Source organism: Benincasa hispida, chromosome 9 (assembly GCF_027475165.1).
Source record: "Benincasa hispida cultivar pf3 chromosome 9, pf3_genome.v1.1, whole genome shotgun sequence".
NCBI lineage: Eukaryota > Viridiplantae > Streptophyta > Magnoliopsida > Cucurbitales > Cucurbitaceae > Benincasa > Benincasa hispida.
This window is the reverse complement of record NC_143486.1, coordinates 88,788,235-88,807,440: the sequence shown is the minus strand read 5'-3', so window position 1 is coordinate 88,807,440 and position 19,206 is coordinate 88,788,235. Positions and strand designations below refer to the sequence as shown.

General features: G+C 36.2%; 1 protein-coding gene across 1 annotated transcript; it reads left to right on the top strand.

Moving 5' to 3' along the window:
• Positions 1–1,352: 1,352 nt before the first annotated feature.
• On the top strand, positions 1,353–4,927 carry LOC120085124 (basic helix-loop-helix (bHLH) DNA-binding superfamily protein). The gene is made up of 8 exons (XM_039040987.2): positions 1,353–3,189; positions 3,284–3,511; positions 3,587–3,652; positions 3,741–3,809; positions 4,017–4,088; positions 4,177–4,329; positions 4,420–4,501; positions 4,586–4,927. The coding sequence occupies exons 1-8, from the start codon at positions 2,677–2,679 to the stop codon at positions 4,606–4,608; spliced, it is 1,206 nt and encodes a 401-aa protein (XP_038896915.1). The 5' UTR covers positions 1,353–2,676; the 3' UTR covers positions 4,609–4,927.
• The last annotated feature ends 14,279 nt before the right edge of the window (positions 4,928–19,206 follow it).

Below are 19,206 nucleotides of genomic sequence, written 5' to 3'. Positions count from 1 at the left end.
GTTTTTAAGATTTAAATCTGGAAGAAATTAAAATTGAAAAAGGAAAAAAAAAAAAAAAAAAAAAAAAAAAAAAAAAAAGGGCCTACACATTAGAAAGAGGAATGATTTGGAGTGAGAAGGCACAGTGATAAGTTTGATGTACCATCACAATCATGTATCGTGTATCTTCTTTATAATACTATTGACTAACCACTCGTACTTCATCTGGGCCCTCACATGAATCGAGATAATTCATGTTTTTTTTGATAATTTATAAAAATATTATTTCAAATATTATTTATTATTATAAATATTTTAGAAAAATCAAGCGTAGTAGTAGAAATATTATGAAATGGACACAGTTGGAAATGCAATAAAAGAAATGAAGGCATTTGATATAGGAAGGAGAGGGTGTTGACCAAAGGGGATGGGGTTTGACTGGAATGGGTGGGTGGCTGGCGATTGGCTGTGGTTTGAAGATGGAGACAGCAACTATAGCTGGAAATGGTAGAGAAGGACAAGCAAGTAAATTTTGATGATTAGATTCCAATATTCCATATGTTGCTAACCCCAAAGCATTCTTAATCAAAATAAATTATATACATATATTACAGCTGTTTCTTTCATTAAACTAATACAACTCCTTTCCTTTTCTTTTTTTTTTAAACTTCCCCCTTTCCTCTTCCCATCATTTCCTTTTAATCTCTTCTATTTTATATCTTTTTTTTTTTTTTTTAATACCATTTCTCCACTGTTTTCTTAAAAAAAAAAAACTTCATTTACTTAGGTTCAATAGACTACCTCATTAAAAATTCAGTTTTATTGTTGATCAATCCATAATTTGTGAGATGAAATTGAAATTGAGATTTCTTGTGAGATTAATTATTAGACAAATCTTCAAGTTCAACCCATTAGAATATAAAATTGAGAGTTTGAGAATCTTTTAGATGTTTTTAAAAATTGAATAATTTAGTAGACATAAATATAATATGAGTCAACTTTTTATTAGAAATGAAGTATTTCATACTAGGATGGTGATATAAAGAGGTCCATTGTTCTAAATTAACCTGCAAGATTATTAAACAGAGAAGAAAAAGGGATTAGAATTTGGGTTTCAATTTAAAAAAAAAAAAAAAAAAAAGAGTTAAAATGGGAGAATTGGAATGAAAAAAAACCATAAAGTTGTAATATTAGGTTAGGTAGAAAAATAGAAATAATAATGATTTAGTGTGAAGAAAAGAGAGGAGGGGTTAGTTGGCCAAAGAGGAAAAGAAAAGAAAAGAAAAATGAGTGTATAACAGCAAAGAAGTGTCTTTTAGAATTGGAGGCAAATGTGTCAGTTAAATAAGAGAAAGTATATGAAAGGAAGAAGCAAGCAAAGCAAAGCAAAGAAGCAAGCTTGGCCTTGAAGAGAAGAACATCTCCCCTTCTCCAGTACTTCAGTTCTCCTATGATTAGTATGAGAGAGAAAGAGAAAAAAAAAACAGAGTAATTTAATGCAAAGCTGCAGAAGAGAGAGAATTTTACAAAATTAAAGTAAAGGAAGATAATTTTTATTTTATTTTTAGGTTTTATACAATAATTTAGCATCAAGAGCAGTTGGCATTAGTTAGTCTATGTCTGTCTTTTAATATCATACATTACATGTCACTTGTTAAGAGTAGACAGGTGAGCAATGTCTGAGTTTTCTCTCACACCTTTCTTTGTCATTCATCTATAAAACTTGGAATTTTATGCTTCCATTTGCCTTTTATGCAACAAACCCATTCAGCTTCAAGACCTTCAATTTTTAGAACACTCTCTGTTTCCCCTAAATTTATTACCCTTCCCCCAAATTTTTCATTTCAACTTCAATTTTCGTCTTTTCTTGGTTAAAGATACGAGGATATCTAGAAAGCGCTTCTGCAACTTAACTTTTTTTTCCTTCATCTCTTCACTCCATTGGTTACTATTACTAATTCCCTCTGCATAGACCGACCATTTTCATTTCCTGAAAATTTGCAGAACCCCTTTTGACATTTCTTTTAATTCTGATCTAAGGGGAAAAAAGAAACAGAGACTCTTCTCTCAAATCAATCATATTTTGGTATTTGATTGGATGGAGAACTTGGAAAATGTTTTTCTTCCATACCCAAAAGTGAAAAGGGAATCTCCTTTCCTTTTACTGCATTGATGAGCTGTTGCATAGCTAATGTCATTGTTTGTTGCCTACTTTATACTCTGAAAGTTTCACTTTCTTGTCTTCCCCTCAAATATAATTTTTTTTTTCCCTTTCTTTTTGCCTCTCTTTTCTTTTTCTTTCCTTTTTGCATTTGAACAGAGTTAGAACAGACTAAAACAGAGCAGAACAGAGCAAGCTTCTTCTACACCTTCAAGAGGCTCTTCTTCGTAAAACATTCCATCTCTTTTTTTTTCCCCTCTTTAACTTTCGTATTCATGGGGATGCTGCATTTGAGAACCTGCTTTTACTTTAACGCCTTATAAAGCTGCAAAGCCTATATTTTGTTCTTTGTTTAGTCTCGCAAGATATCGCCCGCTCAACTCTGGTCAAAACCGCCTTTCCTCTTTTAATTTTTTTTTTTTAAAAAAAGTTCTTGTTTTCCCCTCATTGGAAGTAACTGTAAACCAACTGTTGTAGACTGGGTTTGGACCGTTTGGTTAGCTCTTGAATTTCAAAGGGGGAGAAGAAGAAAAAAAATGGGTGATCTCGAAAATGATGAAATGGGTTTTAGAAATTCGAATGAAGGGTTAATGAATTGTCCATCTACAATGGCGATGGGTTCTTTCTTTGGGTCTGGTTGGGATCCATTGGTTTCGTTAGGTCAAAGTGAGAATTTTGGAGGAGCTTCTTCAATGGTCTCTTCTCATGGCGAATTTTCTAATTCATTTCCTGTTGTTTTGGAGAATCATGGAGGGAGTGTAACGACACAACAAGGTATTCAATATCCGACAGATTTGGAGATGGGTACGAAGTTGCCATGTTTTGGGAGTGGGAATTATTCAGATATGTTTGGTTCTTTTGGTCTTGCCGGGCAGATTCTTGGTGGGTGTTCTTCAAATTACAGAAATGGAGAAACCAACAACAACACTGCACAAACATCACAAGAAAATTTACCATTATCTGGTGAAGAAACTGCTGTAGGATCATCACCAAATGGTAAAATCAGAAAACGAGCCCTTGATTCCACTCTCCCATTTAGTCCAAATAAGGTAAAACACTGATGAATCTTTATTCCCCTTTTCTTCTTTTCATCATTTTGATTGTGTAAATCATTCCATTGACTTTACTTTTTCTGTATGAAAGAAATCTGATATGAAATTGAAGAAGGATGTTTCTGGGGATAGTTCCAGTACACAAGAAGAAAAGAATGTAGAAATGGAACAAAATTTAGGTGGGAATTCACGTGGTAAGGCAACTGGAAAACAAACTAAAGAGAAATCTAATAATAGTGCAGAAGCTCCTAAGGAAAATTACATTCATGTGCGAGCTAGAAGAGGGCAAGCCACAAACAGCCATAGCCTTGCTGAGAGGGTAATTTCTAGTTTTGAAGTGAAAATTTCTTGTTTAGTTATCTTAGATGTGTGAAACAAACACTTTGATCAATAGGTGCGGAGGGAGAAGATTAGTGAACGGATGAGATTGCTTCAAGAACTTGTTCCTGGATGCAATAAGGTAATTGATTTAATTGATTTTTGCGAGTTTTGTTTTGCCTGTGTGAGTTTGATTCTTATTCGAATTCGGATCTGATTTTTGTCTCTAGATTACTGGAAAGGCTGTAATGCTTGATGAGATTATCAACTATGTTCAATCACTGCAGCAACAAGTTGAGGTATGTATTAAAACATTTACTGAACTTTGGATGGATTGAATAGTGGCTCTTCTGACTATTACAATTATTGACATTGCGATTGTGAAGTGTTATGTTGCAATGAGATGGAATTTTCCAACTGTAGTAATATTGTTAGATAATGGGAATTAGATTCAAAATATTACGGTATGAACTCAAAAGAAGTTGTGTGATTATACTATTCTGCAGTTTTTGTCAATGAAACTTGCTACTGTCAACCCGGATGTGAACGTTGATATTGAGAGGATTTTATCCAAAGATGTAAGTTCAGACTCGTCTTGGCTGCTTAGATTGTGTTAAATGTAGTCTATGAATCATTTGGATTTGGATTAACTTCTGTTTCATGTAGATTTTCCACGCACGAGGCAGCAATGGAACTGTTCTTGGCTTTGATCCTGGGTTGAGCGCCGTTTCCCCGGTCCCTCCTCACCGAATGTTTCAGTTTCAAGGGACAATGTCGAATATGCCAACCACATCCACGCAGTTTCCTCCTTTGCCTCAGGTAGTTAGTTAAGTTGGTGAACTTCTGAATGATGATACAACTGTTTTGTTCTGTGTTCAACAACATTAATCGAAAAGCGTTTACGCACAGACGATGTTAGAAAGCGATATTCAAAGTCTTCTTCAAATGGGATTTGACTCGAGTTCGGCCATTGAAAATTTGGGACCAAATGGTATTTCTTCATAATCTTCTAACTTTGCATTCTAATGTTCTAAAGCTAGAGATGTTTGATCTATACTTTATTTGGCAATGGCAGGGCGGTTGAAACCAGAGCGCTAACTTCTTGCAAATGAAGTGGAAAAAAAGCTCATTTTATTCCTCAACAGAAATTCAAATGTTTTCAAGTTGACAAAGGAAAAAAAAAAGATTAAATTCTGTATAGGATTCAGTTTCTAACTATTGTTCTTCGAATTTTAGCAGAAGAAGATGGATTAATAGCAGAAAAGGAATGTAAATTTAGATTTTGTGGGCGAGGCTGATGAGAATTGGTTTGAATTGGGATTGTAGATTAGAGGATGAAATTGAAGGTTGAAGCTTTTGTACGAGTTTCCATGGAAATTTTCAAATAGAAGGAAATCTTCTTATCCTTCTTTTGTTATTTGTTTTTGCAATTTTTTATTTTTTTTGGTATTGTTTACATATTTGAGACTCGTGATGATAATTTATTAGTGGAATGACATGTTTGGGAATGATTTTAAAATGATTAAAATTACTTTTATTGTATTTAAAATCACTCTAAAACTGATAAGGAAACTGGAGCTGAAAATTCGAAGGTGCTTATTGAAAAGAAAGAAATTGGGTGGTGGGTTTTTATAGGAAATACAATTGAAAGATTTATGGAGATTTATTCATTCTATTATTTTTATTGGATTGTTTTCTTTAGAGTTAGTTTTCAATTATGGTTAGGCCTAGTTAGACTTCCTTCATTCTTTCTTATATTTAGGATAACAATTTATTTATTTATTTTTAGATTTTTCATGGTTGTTTTATAACTAACCATCATTTGTAATTTATAATTATATATTGAGAAAATATGGTTTGATTGAAACCCTAGTTCTTCATGTATCGGAGCCATCCTGCTCTGAAATCATTATTTTTGTTCTCTCTAAATACTCTTTAATTCATCATGGCTGAAACCGCAAGAATTGAAGAAATCAATCTTAGCCTTGAAAGTCTTGGAAGAAGAAAAGGGAGCATGGATACCAACTTTGCTCATATTGCATTTGCAAATTTTTCACATACTAATTCTTTGTTGGATAATGAATGGATTGTTGATACTGAGCCAAGCAATCATTTGATTCCATTCTTTGAAACCTCGATGAAACTTCGAACTATTGAAAAACCAAGTCCTGTTTACCTACCCAACAATGCCTGTCTATGTTGCATAGGGTCAATCAATACAATTGCATGATAATCTTGGTTTGAAGAAAGTGTTGTTCATGCCCAAGTTTAGGTAAAACTTGTTAGATGTCTATTTCAGAACAAGGAGAATAGGTTCATAGCCATTGGGAGACATGAACAGGGCTTATACCAAGATTGAAGGAAACAATTTTGGAGTTCCACAGGAAAAAATACAGCAACTTTTTGAGAATAACATGATTATGGATAGACAGTTTCAAACTCTGATTTCTGGAAATGTTAGAAACTTTGAATATAATGAGAGTGATATTTTGTTATGGCATACTAGAATGACACATTGTTCGTTAACCATGTTGCCCATAGTAAGGAATTATACTAAGAATTATGTTTGTAATGTTTGTTCTGTCTAAGTAGGATTAACTTTCCCAGAAAGAATTACAAAAGTTGAGAAACTGGAATCTTTTGACCTGATACACATTGATTTATGGGGTCCTTACAAAGTCAATTCCTCAGTTCCATAAAACTCTCTAAGAATTCTTTGCTTTCATCAATACTCAATTTCATAGACAAATAAAAGTGCTAAGAAGTGATAATGGGACTGAGTTTGTGAACCATGAAATGAATTCTCTCTTGAGAAACAATGGAACAATTCATCAAAGGAGTAATCCACATATTCCAAACAATGGAACAATTCATCAAAGGAGTAATCCACATATTCCACAGTAAAACTAACAAGAGCTTTAAGAATGCATCTTGACAACTACTTATTTGATCAACCTCATTGTGACAACCCCTCCCAGACTACTCTCTTAGTCTAGGAAAGGACATAACTACAACAGTTATCAACCCTTTTATGACTTACTGCCTACTAACTCTAGCGGAAATAATCTGATACCAACATGCAATCTCAAACATAGTGGCTGCCTCTATGGCCAAAATAAATATTAAGTATTAAACACAAAACATTTACAGAGATTACATCATAAGTCTCATAAGTCTCGACACCCAAACTTAGTCCCTACATGAACAACTATAACATGTGTACAACTATTTACAGTAACTACCTAGCTGGCGGGCTACAATAACTCTTGCCTTTTAGTGGTAGAGAAGATGCAGAACTACCTTCTGAGGATTTGACTGCTACCTGGGGGAAAGAAAAACATTTGAAAACGGGGTGAGCTTACTAGCCTAGTGAGTGACTTAAGAAAGAAAACTGGTTCTCATGCATAAGTCTCATTAAAGAGATCATACTGAAATATAAATTTTTACAGTAACCTTGTACTGAAATATAAACATTTTCCAAGCATAAAACAAGTAAAGTTGTTTTCATCATAAAACATTAAACTGTTCCTTAGTTGAGAATAACCCTGCTGTGGTTAAATCCCAACATCAACTGCTTAGTCAAGAGAGAACTCTTTTGCTCGATCTCTGACTTAGTCAAAAGAGAACCCTTTTGCTCAATCTATGACTTTAAACTACCTACGTGCACGTGGTTATAAGTATCGTCATACCTTAGGTACTACTGCTCAGATACCTTTTCAATGTCCCTCAGTATCGAGCTTAAAGTAATACTAGTCATACCATGACTTTCTCTTTAACGCATGTAAAGAAAAACGCATAGAAAACATATCTTTAAAGGTACTAACGCATGCTTTGTGTATTTAAACACACATAAATAGTTTTTTTTTTAACAAACTTTCATATATGGCATGCGTTTACAACATAACTCATAGTTTTCTTGGAAAACTACCTTATAAAACTAGCTAGCATGAGAATAATCTTTTTTAAAACATCGTTTCTTTAAAAAAAACATTGTAAATATTTAGTCACTCACTGGTGTCAATCCTGTGGACACAAAAGCATATATTTAGCTACTAGAATTGGTCTCCCTTTTAAGACTAACTCTCAAATAAGCTTTGCGTTTAGCCTTCCCCTAGAAGACTTTCACTCAAACGCATACCTTGCTGTAGGCCTAGTACTTAGAAATTTCCTTGAGACTTTGGCTCTTGCTATGTGTCCAACCACACCACACAAACACATCCCACTTGTGCAACCAACACTTGCTTTAAGTGTTCCTTTTACCGTATATGGTTATTCACAAAGGCTATTTATGCGTCCAAGACTTCAATGCAAGCCTTCCTCAGCCCACACAGCAGGTCCAATGCATAGAGTGCTCAGCCCTTAGTTTTCTCGAGCGCCTACTTTGAGCTGCCAACTTACTCAACCCAAGTAGTTGCCTGCTTGTTCATAGAATTCCATATTCAATTTTCAAAATTAATAACTCAACTTCTAGGGCTCATCTCAAGAAATTTCCTTCTATAAACTTGTTTATAATTGTCTTAGAAAGCTTACCTTAAACTTTTAGCTTCACATTCTTCGTGGTTCATCTTGGAGCCTCAATTCTTAATCGACGGCCCGGATTCACTCTTAAACTGAACCTCTGGTCACTTTTCCCATTCTTTCGCCTTATTCTGGTGAGACCTTCTTTTGACAGCATCACCTCTAAAACTAGACTCTCAGATCTTTCCAAGGACACCAAGATCTCTCAATTTACACGGAGGAATTGTTCAAACTGAGCTTTTGAAGTTCAGCCTCCCTTTTATATTGTTTCCCACTATTTACCATTAAAGCCTAGCATGACACCTCTAGCTTAAATGGAGTTAAATCTGGTACTTAGGATAGTTGTTGCCCTTTAATCGGTGGTTAAGACTGATTACTTCATCCACTATCAACGCATGCTACAATCGTTTAGCTCAGCATCCATCGCATAGCTCTTGCTGTCGCCCATCGTGTATCTCTCGTTGTCGCTCATCGTGTATATCTCGCTGTCGCTCATCGCGTATCTCTCGTTGTTGCTCATTATGTAACGCTGACCCAATCATCTAATGCATCATGCCCATCGTCTAGCGCTCACGCCTATCGTGTAGCGCCGTCGTGTAGTGCATCGCCTAGTGCTTATACTTATCATGTAACATCATCGCCTATCGTGTAGCGCTATCGTCTAGCACAACGCTTAGCGCATCATTTAGCATCGCATGTAGCTACACAATCATCCGTGTGCGAAACATTCCAATGCCCAGCGCCCACGTTCGCGCACACCTGATTCTGCCACATGCATGATAACCTCCAAAACTTGGTTGCCGCATGCCTTGTCCAATGCATGGCTGTTCTTTACTCGGCCACACTTGGCTTTCTTAAATGCCCAACTAACCTCTCAAATGAGCAACGCCAACGCCCTTGACTCAACTCCAATGCCTAGCATAAGGCCAAAGCATGGGCAAACACTTAGCCAATTTTCTAGCTTCACCCAAGAGTCAAGCTTTCGAACTTTAACATTTCTTCTAACTCTTTACCCTTTTCCCTACAATTAAACATTAATCCTCACATCAACCTACTTACCATACTCGTCTCAGTAGGGAACATACACAAGTAGAGAAATTAGGGCTCAGGATTTATACTCATATCCTCTAAAGCCCTAAACTGGGAAGTTCCCTATACCGATTCTAAATAAAGCACTTCCTTACATAGTTCCCTCAAAGTTTTTTAGTGTTTGAGCTATGCAACTAACCTACAACCGTGGAGAACAAAATTTGACCCTAGGGCACATAAGTGTGTTTTTTCTAGGATATTTAGTCGGACATAATGAATATAAATGGTATTGTTGGGCTGATCACTCTTCACAAGTCCCAGATACTCAAGATCAACATTGGAGAGATGAAGAAATGGCTCAAAACTATTATGCCAAATCCTCGATACTCGGAACTCGATGCTCAACTATTTCCTACTTGATCCTCGATCAGAATTCCCTTCTTCATCTGACTAGTCTCTATTCAATCCTTGATGCAACTTGATGACAACATAACTAATACTCAATCGTACTCGACGGTTCTTGAATGATACTCGGTGCGACTCAAAGGTAAAAACGATGTACTCGGAGCTACTCGATAGTGAAGAATCGATGCACGATTCACTCGATAATCTGATTACTCGATGTGATTTGAAAATTAAATGAATGGCGTGCAATTTGCAGTAAAGAAATACTCGATTGAACAAGAAAGATAAAGGAAGAAGAAGAAGACACAGTGTTTACGTGGTTCGGCAAGAATGCCTACGTCAACAGAAAGATCTGAATTCTTTTACTTGATGAAGATTGCGTAAAAATTTTTATGTTTATAGAAAACTAAGAAAATGATGATAACTCTGTAATTTGAATTCGAAATCAGTTGTATTTATAAGAGTATACCAGCTGACTGTTATACAAGTTAGTTATAAATGAACAAAATTTGAGGTATTTGAGTCAAAGCTTCTTCAAATTCTCCACATTGACTCCAATGCCTTGCAATATTCATGATCTTTCTGGTTCTGACCGGTTTGTCTACCCTGTGTCTGGAAGCTCAAAACCAACATGTTCTAAACATTTAAACAATTTAAGCTTTGAACCAAGTTTGTTAACATATCAACTGCATTGTCAAAAGTATGGACTTTTAAAATTTCTACTCCTGTCTTAATTTTATCTCCATAAAATGATATTTGATATCAATGTGCTTTGTTCTAGTGTGGAATTGTGGATTCGGGACAAATGATTAACACTTTGGTTATCACAGTAGAGTTTCACTACTGTTTGATCTATTTCAAAGTCTTTCGACAGTCCCTTGAGCCACAAAACCTCTTTAATTGCTTCAGTTAGAACCATATATTCAACTTCAGTTGTAGATAAGGCTATTATAGGCTATAGTGATGTTTTCCAACTTATTAGATTAGGATCAAAAAGGAAAAGGTAGCCTGTTAAGGACCTCCTTTTGTCCAAATGACCAGCATAGTCAGCACCAACATATCCATAAAGCTCTAGGTTTGGTTCAGCTGACCTTTGATAGGCTAACTTTGAGTTTTTAAACTAAACTAGATACCTTATGATCCATTTATTTGCCTCCCAGTGTCTCTTACCAGGATTATATTGGGATTGGTATCCTAATTCTCCCGGTGGTCTCGTAGTTTGTAACTTTTTGTACACACATTATTATTAATAAAATAAATGTTATTTTATTTGCATTTACTCATATCCAATAAACTAAGATCCGTGGTTATTTCATGTAACTTAAGCATGTATGTGAGACATACAAGTGGATCATGCCTTAAATAATAACCTAAATGGTCTGTATTATAAGGATAAAGGAGGGATGCCTTATCCTGGTGACACTACGGATACGGCCCGCTTTGTAGATATTTACAAGCGTTGTAAAGAGCTAAAAATGGTTTGGCCTTGACCATTCATGTGGAGACATGCGAGCGGGAGCGTCCTATACAAAGAGTTTGTATAAGACCAGACCACGAGATGATTCGTCTCTTTATAAAATGTCGTTGATAATTGAGACTTACAAATCACTTAAATGACTATAGGTGACATGACCTTAATCCTGAGTGTTTTGAAAACTTTTGCCTTTGAGGGCAGTCCTTTGATTTGTATGGGTAAGACTGGCCAGGTTGCCAACTCAACAAGCTTACCATTTTGGGGATTTGTCTGATTGGGAGCTGGGAACTCAACTACACAAAACGGAATTCACTCCTTCCCCGAAGCAGGGGTAAGTAGATAATTTGCTCCCTTAAGGGCTAATTCCAGGTCTTGAACATAGTGGCCACACCCTCTCTTGGGAAGAGAGGACTCAGTCATCGTAGGACTATGACTTATTGTTCATTAGAGGAATCAGTGGTACTTAAGGAATTAGATATAACTATAGTAGAAAAATGGTAAATTGGCTCAGTTGTACTTACGAGCGATTTGTGAAGGGTTATCGCACTGTTGATTGGTTATATGGACACAGAGATATATCTGTAGTGAAAAGAGTGCAGCTGTCGGTCTTTAGTGAAGTGCCCGATAGTTAACGGATGGTGGATCTCATGACTAAAGAGTTTAGTCAATTATTCACGTACCATTGGAGTTTCAAGCTATAGGTCCATAAGGTCCCCTTGGTAGCTCAATGGGTTCAAGTTGAGAATCAAATTTTGGGTTAGTTTGAAGTATTCAAATTAACAAGAGGAAATTCAATTATATGTGATATAATTGGTGTGATGTATTAGATACATTAAATGGAGGAATTAATATAAATATGATTTATATTAAGTACCATAAGATCGAAAAAGAACTATGGTTTATATGTTTCATGAGATGAAATATTAAAACTATAGGTTATAAATATAATATGATAAGTTGGTTATCATATTTATTTATAATATATGTCTGCCCGTACTATAGAAGCTGGTGTCCGTCTCTTGGTTTGAGAACCTAATTGAAGAAGACCTGTATTTTGGAATACAGACTAAAGGAACGGGGGGTAGGAAAGAAAGAGCAATATACGAGATCGACAAGAAGTTCACTGATTATGAGACAAGGTATACGGAAATCGGAGGAGTTAGAGCAGGGAATAATGGGCATCCTCGCCTGGAAAACACTACATGTCTTGCCTTTACTACTATATCGAGAGTTACTCCACGTTTTGCTTGACGTAAAACATCTCGTGGGTGCTAATGCAGTGCGCACGTAGATAAGGAAAGCCAAATCCCAGTAGGGAGCCGGTGCCTTTCTTTTACGACAAAGAAGCTCACCTTAGTATCATAAACGCAGAGCGCTGACTATATCAACCGTGATGTTGTCGCGTAACAGAAAGACAGAAAGAAATAAATAATTATATGATAATTAATTCTTTTTATCTAATAATCAAATTGAGTGGGAGGTTATTGGAAGTTTTATGGTAACCGTGAGATAAAAGAAATTTTTTCCCCAAATTTAGTAGTTCATTCACTCGGAAAAAACTCACAGAAAAAGCTATCAAGTAAAAGGAGTTTTACTAAGCGATGGCATTGATGGAGTCTACACGATCAGCTAAGAGTTAACTGTACGATAATTACTCTTTTAATTGTTGCTACACAATCGAGTAGCAAAGTATATGCGATAGGCTTCAGTTTATTAAATGATTGAGTACATCGTCTATGCGGTAGACAGTGTTCATATCTCCCACTTACTCGATCGTTTACTTGATCGCATACCTCATCTCTCCCTCAATCCAAGATCATACAAAGCCCACAACTTCTGAATTCTCACACCGAGAATACCAAGGTAACACTTGTGGTGGTGTTCTACATTCTTCGTGAATCGAGTTGGAATCGATTGGGTTTGAGGAGCATTTAGATGTTTGTGGAGGCTGTGTTCATGTTCGTGTTGTTGGTTCCGGTCATTGCGTTAGAGTGCATTGTTGGATACTGATTGAAGGATACTTGAAGAATGATTCTTCAAAGGTATGCATACCCTATCCCTTGAAGTCTATTGTAGCATGTTATAATTTCTGTTTATGCATAATCTGTATGTTTTCATTTAAGACTGTAATCGTTGTGTTCAATCTGAATGGAATTTGGAACGATCTACTTCCGCTGCTCATGGAGATCTCAGCTTGTGATTTCCTTTAGATTAGACATATATCTACTAACTAAACTAGTTGAATATGAGAGATCAGGTCTAGTAGAAATCATTAAATACATTAGGATTTCGACTACTTGACTATAGGGTATGACAACCATTTGTTTCTGGTGTTCTTGGTCAGAATCCTTAGGAGAGTTAGTTGAGGAAAACATATAGTGCTGAGCACTAGGTAAACTCACAGGTTTGACATCATTCATGTTGAACCTTTTAAGTATCTTTTCACAATAAGAGGACTGATTGATGCTAAGAATAGACTATTCTCTGGTCCTATAGATCTCCATTCCTAGGACCTTGCTTGCTTCTCCTAAGTCCTTCATATCAAACTCTCTTTTTAAGAGGTTTTTAACATGGGTTAGATCTTCTTTGGACCTACCTGCCAGCAACATGTCATCTACATATATGAGTAAGTAAACTTTTTCCTTGTAAGAACCCATGTTTACATAAGCACATATGTCAAATGAACTTCTTTTGAATCCAATGCTAGAAATGTAGTCATTGAATCTCTTATACCAGCATCTAGGTGATTGTTTTAACCCATATATAGACTTATTGAGTAAGCAAAATAGATTTTCTTTTCCTTTAATTTCAAAACCTTTAGGTTGCATCATATACATTGTCTCCTCTAGATGTCCATGAAGAAAGGCAGTTTTGACATCTAGTTGATACAATTCTAGATTATTTTGAGCAACTAGGGATAGAAGGAAAACTTATAGAAGTTTGTTTTACAACAAGAGAGAAAATATCAACATAGTTTATTCCATCCCTTTGAGTGAACCCCTTTGCAACCGATCTAGCTTTAAACCTAGGCTTTTGAACATAGAATACTCCTTCTTTAAGTTTAAAAATACATTTAGATGCAACATGTTTATACCCTTTTCGTAGAGGAACCAAGGACCAAGTGTAATTCACCTTTAGTGAATGCATCTCCCCATTCATTCCTTCAATTCAATCACTTGCATTAGCATAACTTGTTGCTTCCTCAAAAGTAGTTCGTTCTTGGTTAGTATGAGCTACTACAACATTTAAAACCAAATTCATATAATTCATTTAAGTATATCTAGCTGGAGGTATGATAGTTCTCCTTTGTCTATCCCTAGCTAAGACATATTGGCTTAAATCAGATTGCTCACATATTGTCTCCTCATGTTCCTCTACATTTTCCTTAGTTTCTCCTATGTTACTAGGTTAGATAGACTCATTTGGCTGCTCAGATGGTAACTCCACCTCAAATCCGGTGTTAGATGACTCTCCTTCATCCTCTACCTTTTTCTCATTTTGCATAAACATCTCTTCTTCCCTAAAGGTGATGTCTCTCCTCACTAAGAACTTCCTCTCAATAGGATGCCACATTTTAAACCTCTTGATACACTCTGTAAATCCTACAAATATACATTTGACTACTCTGGCCTTTAACTTTCCCTTATTTTGGTGTACAAACCCTACACATCCAAAGACCTTAAGGTTATCTAGGTTAAGAGGATGATTAGTCCACTTTCCTTAGGGGTAAGAAAATCTAAAGATGTGTGAGGGCACAAGAAAATCTAAAGATGTGTGAGGGCACCTATTTAAGGTATACCCGGTATAGGATGCAACTTCTGCCCAAAAACTTTCCTCTAAGATAGCATCAGAGAGCAAACACCTAACCCTTTCCATTATGGTTCTATTTAATCTCTCAACAACCCCATTTTGTTGAGGTATACCTCACTGTTCTATGCCTAGTTATACCATTCTCACTATAAAATTTATCAAAGTGTTCATTGTAAAATTCAAGCCCATTATCGGCTTTAAAGTATTTTAACCTTTTAGATGTTTGATTTTCTATCATGGCTTTCCATTCTTTAAACTTCCCCAAAACTTGGTCCTTAGTTTTAAGAAAGTATATCCAGCTTTTACTAGAAAAATCATTTATAAAGGTTAGAAAATACCTTGAGCCACTAAGGCTTGGTGTAGGAGATGCTCCTCATAGGTTAGAATGGACAAAGTCCAATGCTCCTTTGGTGGTGTGCTGAGATTTTGTGAAACTTTGCCTGGTTGCTTTACCTAAAAAATGTAATGTTCACAAAAAGAAAGGTGCTCACTGATACCTTTGGGCAGGATTTCTTGCTTGGACAGAGCTTGCATCCCTTTCTCACTAATATATGAGAGTCTTTTGTGCCAAGTCAGCCTCTGTTAAGCTTGTTGTTGAAGCAATATAGGCACTTGTCATCATCTCTTATTCCTCTCACAATGTAAAGGTCATTGACCTTCTCACCAATCAACACAACTTTGGAATCCTTGATAACTTCAAGAACTTCACCTTTTCCTCTACATTCACACCCAATGGAGTCCAACATGCCCAGAGATATCAAGTTTCTCTTGAGTAAAGGTACATGTCTAACATTTCTTAGAAGCTTGATTGATCCGTCCTTTAGCTTTAAGGACACTAAACCAACCCCTTTTATCTTGTAGGCTTCATTGTTTCCCATGTACACTGATTCTCCATCTATTTCCTTGTGAATACTAAACCAAGGTCTGAAAGGTGTTATGTGATAGGTACATCCGGAGTCAAGTACCCAGTCATGCTTCCCAAGAGAACTGATTTGGTTGGTTTGATTTCTGATGGAGGCTAAAGCATCAGAGTAAAAGTAGGAACCTTCAACCATTAATGCTTCTAGTTGTTTCCCCTTCTGATCCTTCTGTTTTTCTTAGTTTTTCATTTTCAGACTGTAGCAATCTCTCATCAGGTGACCTTTCTTCTTGCACTAATTACATCTCAATTTGGTCTTAGGTTTGTGCTCTTCACCTGACTGGTTTTTATTCCCCTTAGACTAGTTCTGCTTGTTCTTCCCCTTGGCAAACAAGCCCTCTACACTAGACTGCTCTTTCTTGACTGACTAAAACTCTAACTCTCTTATTCTTAATGTTGAAATGATGGCATCAGTGGTGACTGATTCTCTGCCATACGTCAGAGCATTCTTCACCTCCTTATAGGTTTCGAGTAGAGAGTTTAATAACACAAAAGCCTCATTCTCGTCACCAATTTTCTCACCAAGGCTTTTGAACTCTGAGACTATACTCTTGAATTCATCCAAATTTTCTGAAAGAGGCTTGGCAGAATCCATCTTCAACGTGAAGAACTTCTCCCTCAGATACATCTTGTTGGGGAGATTTTTTGTGGCAAAAAGTCCTTCTAGCTTGACCCACATCTCGTAGGTTGTGTTTTGATCAATTACTTGCCTCAAAATACTGTCACTAAGAACCAGAGTCTCATATGTTGTAAGCTCCATGTCTTCTCTTTCTTGTGCTGATATGGTGGTTGGCAGTGTTGATGGGTCCAAAAGGGCCTTGTGTGCTATTTGTTGTCCAAGAATGGCTTTAATTTTGGCCTTCCATAGGCCAAAATCGCCCTTCCTATCAAACTTCTCAATCTCATACCTTGCAACAACCATTTCTAATCTGAACGAGTATCGAGTCTTGATTTTTTTGAAAATCTTGAAGCGCCAAGAAAGATGACCTTGATGATCTTTAAGCGCTCTGATACCACAAATTGTTAGGTTGATCACTCTTCACAAGTCCCAGATACTCAAGATCAATGTTGGAGAGATGAAGAAATGGCTCAAAACTATTCTGCCAAATCCTCAATATTCGAAACTCGATGCTCGACTGCTTCCTCTCGATCCTCGATCAGAATTCCCTTCTTCGTTTGACTAGTCTCTTTTCAATCCTCGATGCAACTCGATGACAACAGAACTAATACTCGATCGTACTCGACGGTTCTTGAACAATACTCGGTGCGACTCAAAGGAGAAAACGATGTACTTGGAGCTATTCGATAGCGAAGAATCGATGCACGATTGACTCGATAATCTGACTACTCGATGCGATTTGAAAATTAAATGAATGGCACATAATTTGTAGTAAAGAAATACTCGATTGAACAAGAAATATAAGGGAAGAAGAATGAGACACAGTGTTTACATCGTTCGGCAAGAATGCCTACGTCCACGGGAAGTTCTAAATTTTTTTACTTTATGAAGATTTCGTACAGATTTTTGTGTTTATAGAAAACTAAGAAAATGATGATAACTCTGTAATTTGAATTCGAAATCAGTTGTTTTTATAAGAGTATACCAACTGACCATTATACAAGTTAGTTATAAACAAACAAAATCTAAGTTATTTGAGTTAAAGCTTTTTCAGGTATGATCTTGACAAGAGTGTCCAGTAAAGATGTTGTGTTGCATGAGAATTTTTATCAATTTTCTTTTAAAAAAAATGATGAAAGAAGATAATTTTCCAAATTATTTACTTGTTAATATGACAGATACTTTAGCATCTGAGCATTTTGACACTAATCATGAACCAGTCTTTGATCCACCTAGATTGGAAGAATTTTTACATTTTGACTCTAACATAAATGTTGATTCTGACAATCGTTGAATTGATCATGTACGTATTGACCCTACACCCTCGAGCAGATTCCCTAGAAGACAAACTCGACTTCCATCTCACCTTGATGACTTTGTTCTTTCCTCTAAAACACCAACCAAACCAAACACAATACTTCTTGCCCTTAGTCTTGATTTAATCTCTCATACCATGCCTTTATGACCAAAGTTGACATTGATGTTAAACCCGCATCCTTCTAAAAGGCTCAAAATGATCCCAAGTGGATAGTAGCAATGAATCAAGAGATTGAAGCCCTTGAAAAAAAACCAGGCATGGGAATTAACCTTACTACTCATAGGTAAAAGGGTTATAGACTCCAAATGGGTCTTCAAAATTAAAAGAAATGTTGCAAGTGAAGTTGTGAGGTACGAAGCTAGGATAGTAGCTAAAGGCTATAACCAGAAAGAAGGAGAAGACTACACATAAGTCTTTTCTCTAGTTGTAAAGCTTGTCACTGTGAGAATCTTAATTGTTATTGCAACCGTTCAATAGTGGCCTATCTTTAGCTACATATTAACAATGCCTTCCTACATGGGCACATTCAGGAAGAAATTTACATGAAGCCACCCCTGGCTACACCGGTACTGCTCCCAATCAAGTTTTCAAACTCAAGAGATCCCTCTATGGATTGAAACATGTCTCTCGATAATAGAACAATGAATTGACTCATGTGTTGAAATTCTATTGACTCTCTCTGAGTCTCAATGACAATTGCCTTTTCACAAAAAATCCTAATGACATCCAACTTTACCTTCTGGTGTATGTAGATGTTCTTCTTATAACTGGGAATTCAGTTGAAGAAATTAACAAGTACAAACAGTTCCTAAGTAAGGCTTTTTTTTTCAAAGATTTGGGACTGGCCAAATATTTTCTTGGCTTCAGAATAGCAATATCTCCCTTAGGAACATTTATATCTCAAAATAAATATGTCGAAGATATGCTTCATGACAAAAACCTCTACCCTCTGGATTACGATTGACTAAATTTGATCATCAGAAACTTGAGAAACTCGACCAATCTAGGAGACTGGTTGAGAGATTGCTGCATTTGGACATGACCAGGGCAGATATTAGCCACAGTGTGCAACAACTTACTTAGTTTATGGAAAATCCTTGCCTTTTAGATTGGAGTGTAGCCGTTCGTTTGTTGAAATACCTAAAAGGATGCACCAATGAAGGCCTCTTCTATCCTACAGATTCTAACACAAATATCAAAGCCTTTTGTGATGTTGACTGAGTTACTTGTCCAAATTCAAGAAAGCCCTTAACAGGTATTGTAATCTACGTGGCAGCTCATTAATTTTCTGGAAAGCAAAGAAACAAGCAACTGTTTCTAAGTCATATGTAGAAGCAGAATACCAAAGCATGGCCACTAATATATCAGAACTCCAGTGGATAACTTCCATCTTTCAATACTTGCATGTGAACTAGTCTCTTCCAATATAATTCTTTTGTGATAACAAGGCTGCAATTCACATTGCCTCCAATCATGTCTTTCATGAAAGGACAAAGCAATTTGATTTTGATTGCCATATAATAAGAACTAAGCTCAAAGAAGGGTTCATCTCTACCTCGTTGTACTTCCTTCCAGCAACTTGCAGACCAAGTAATTGAGCTCAT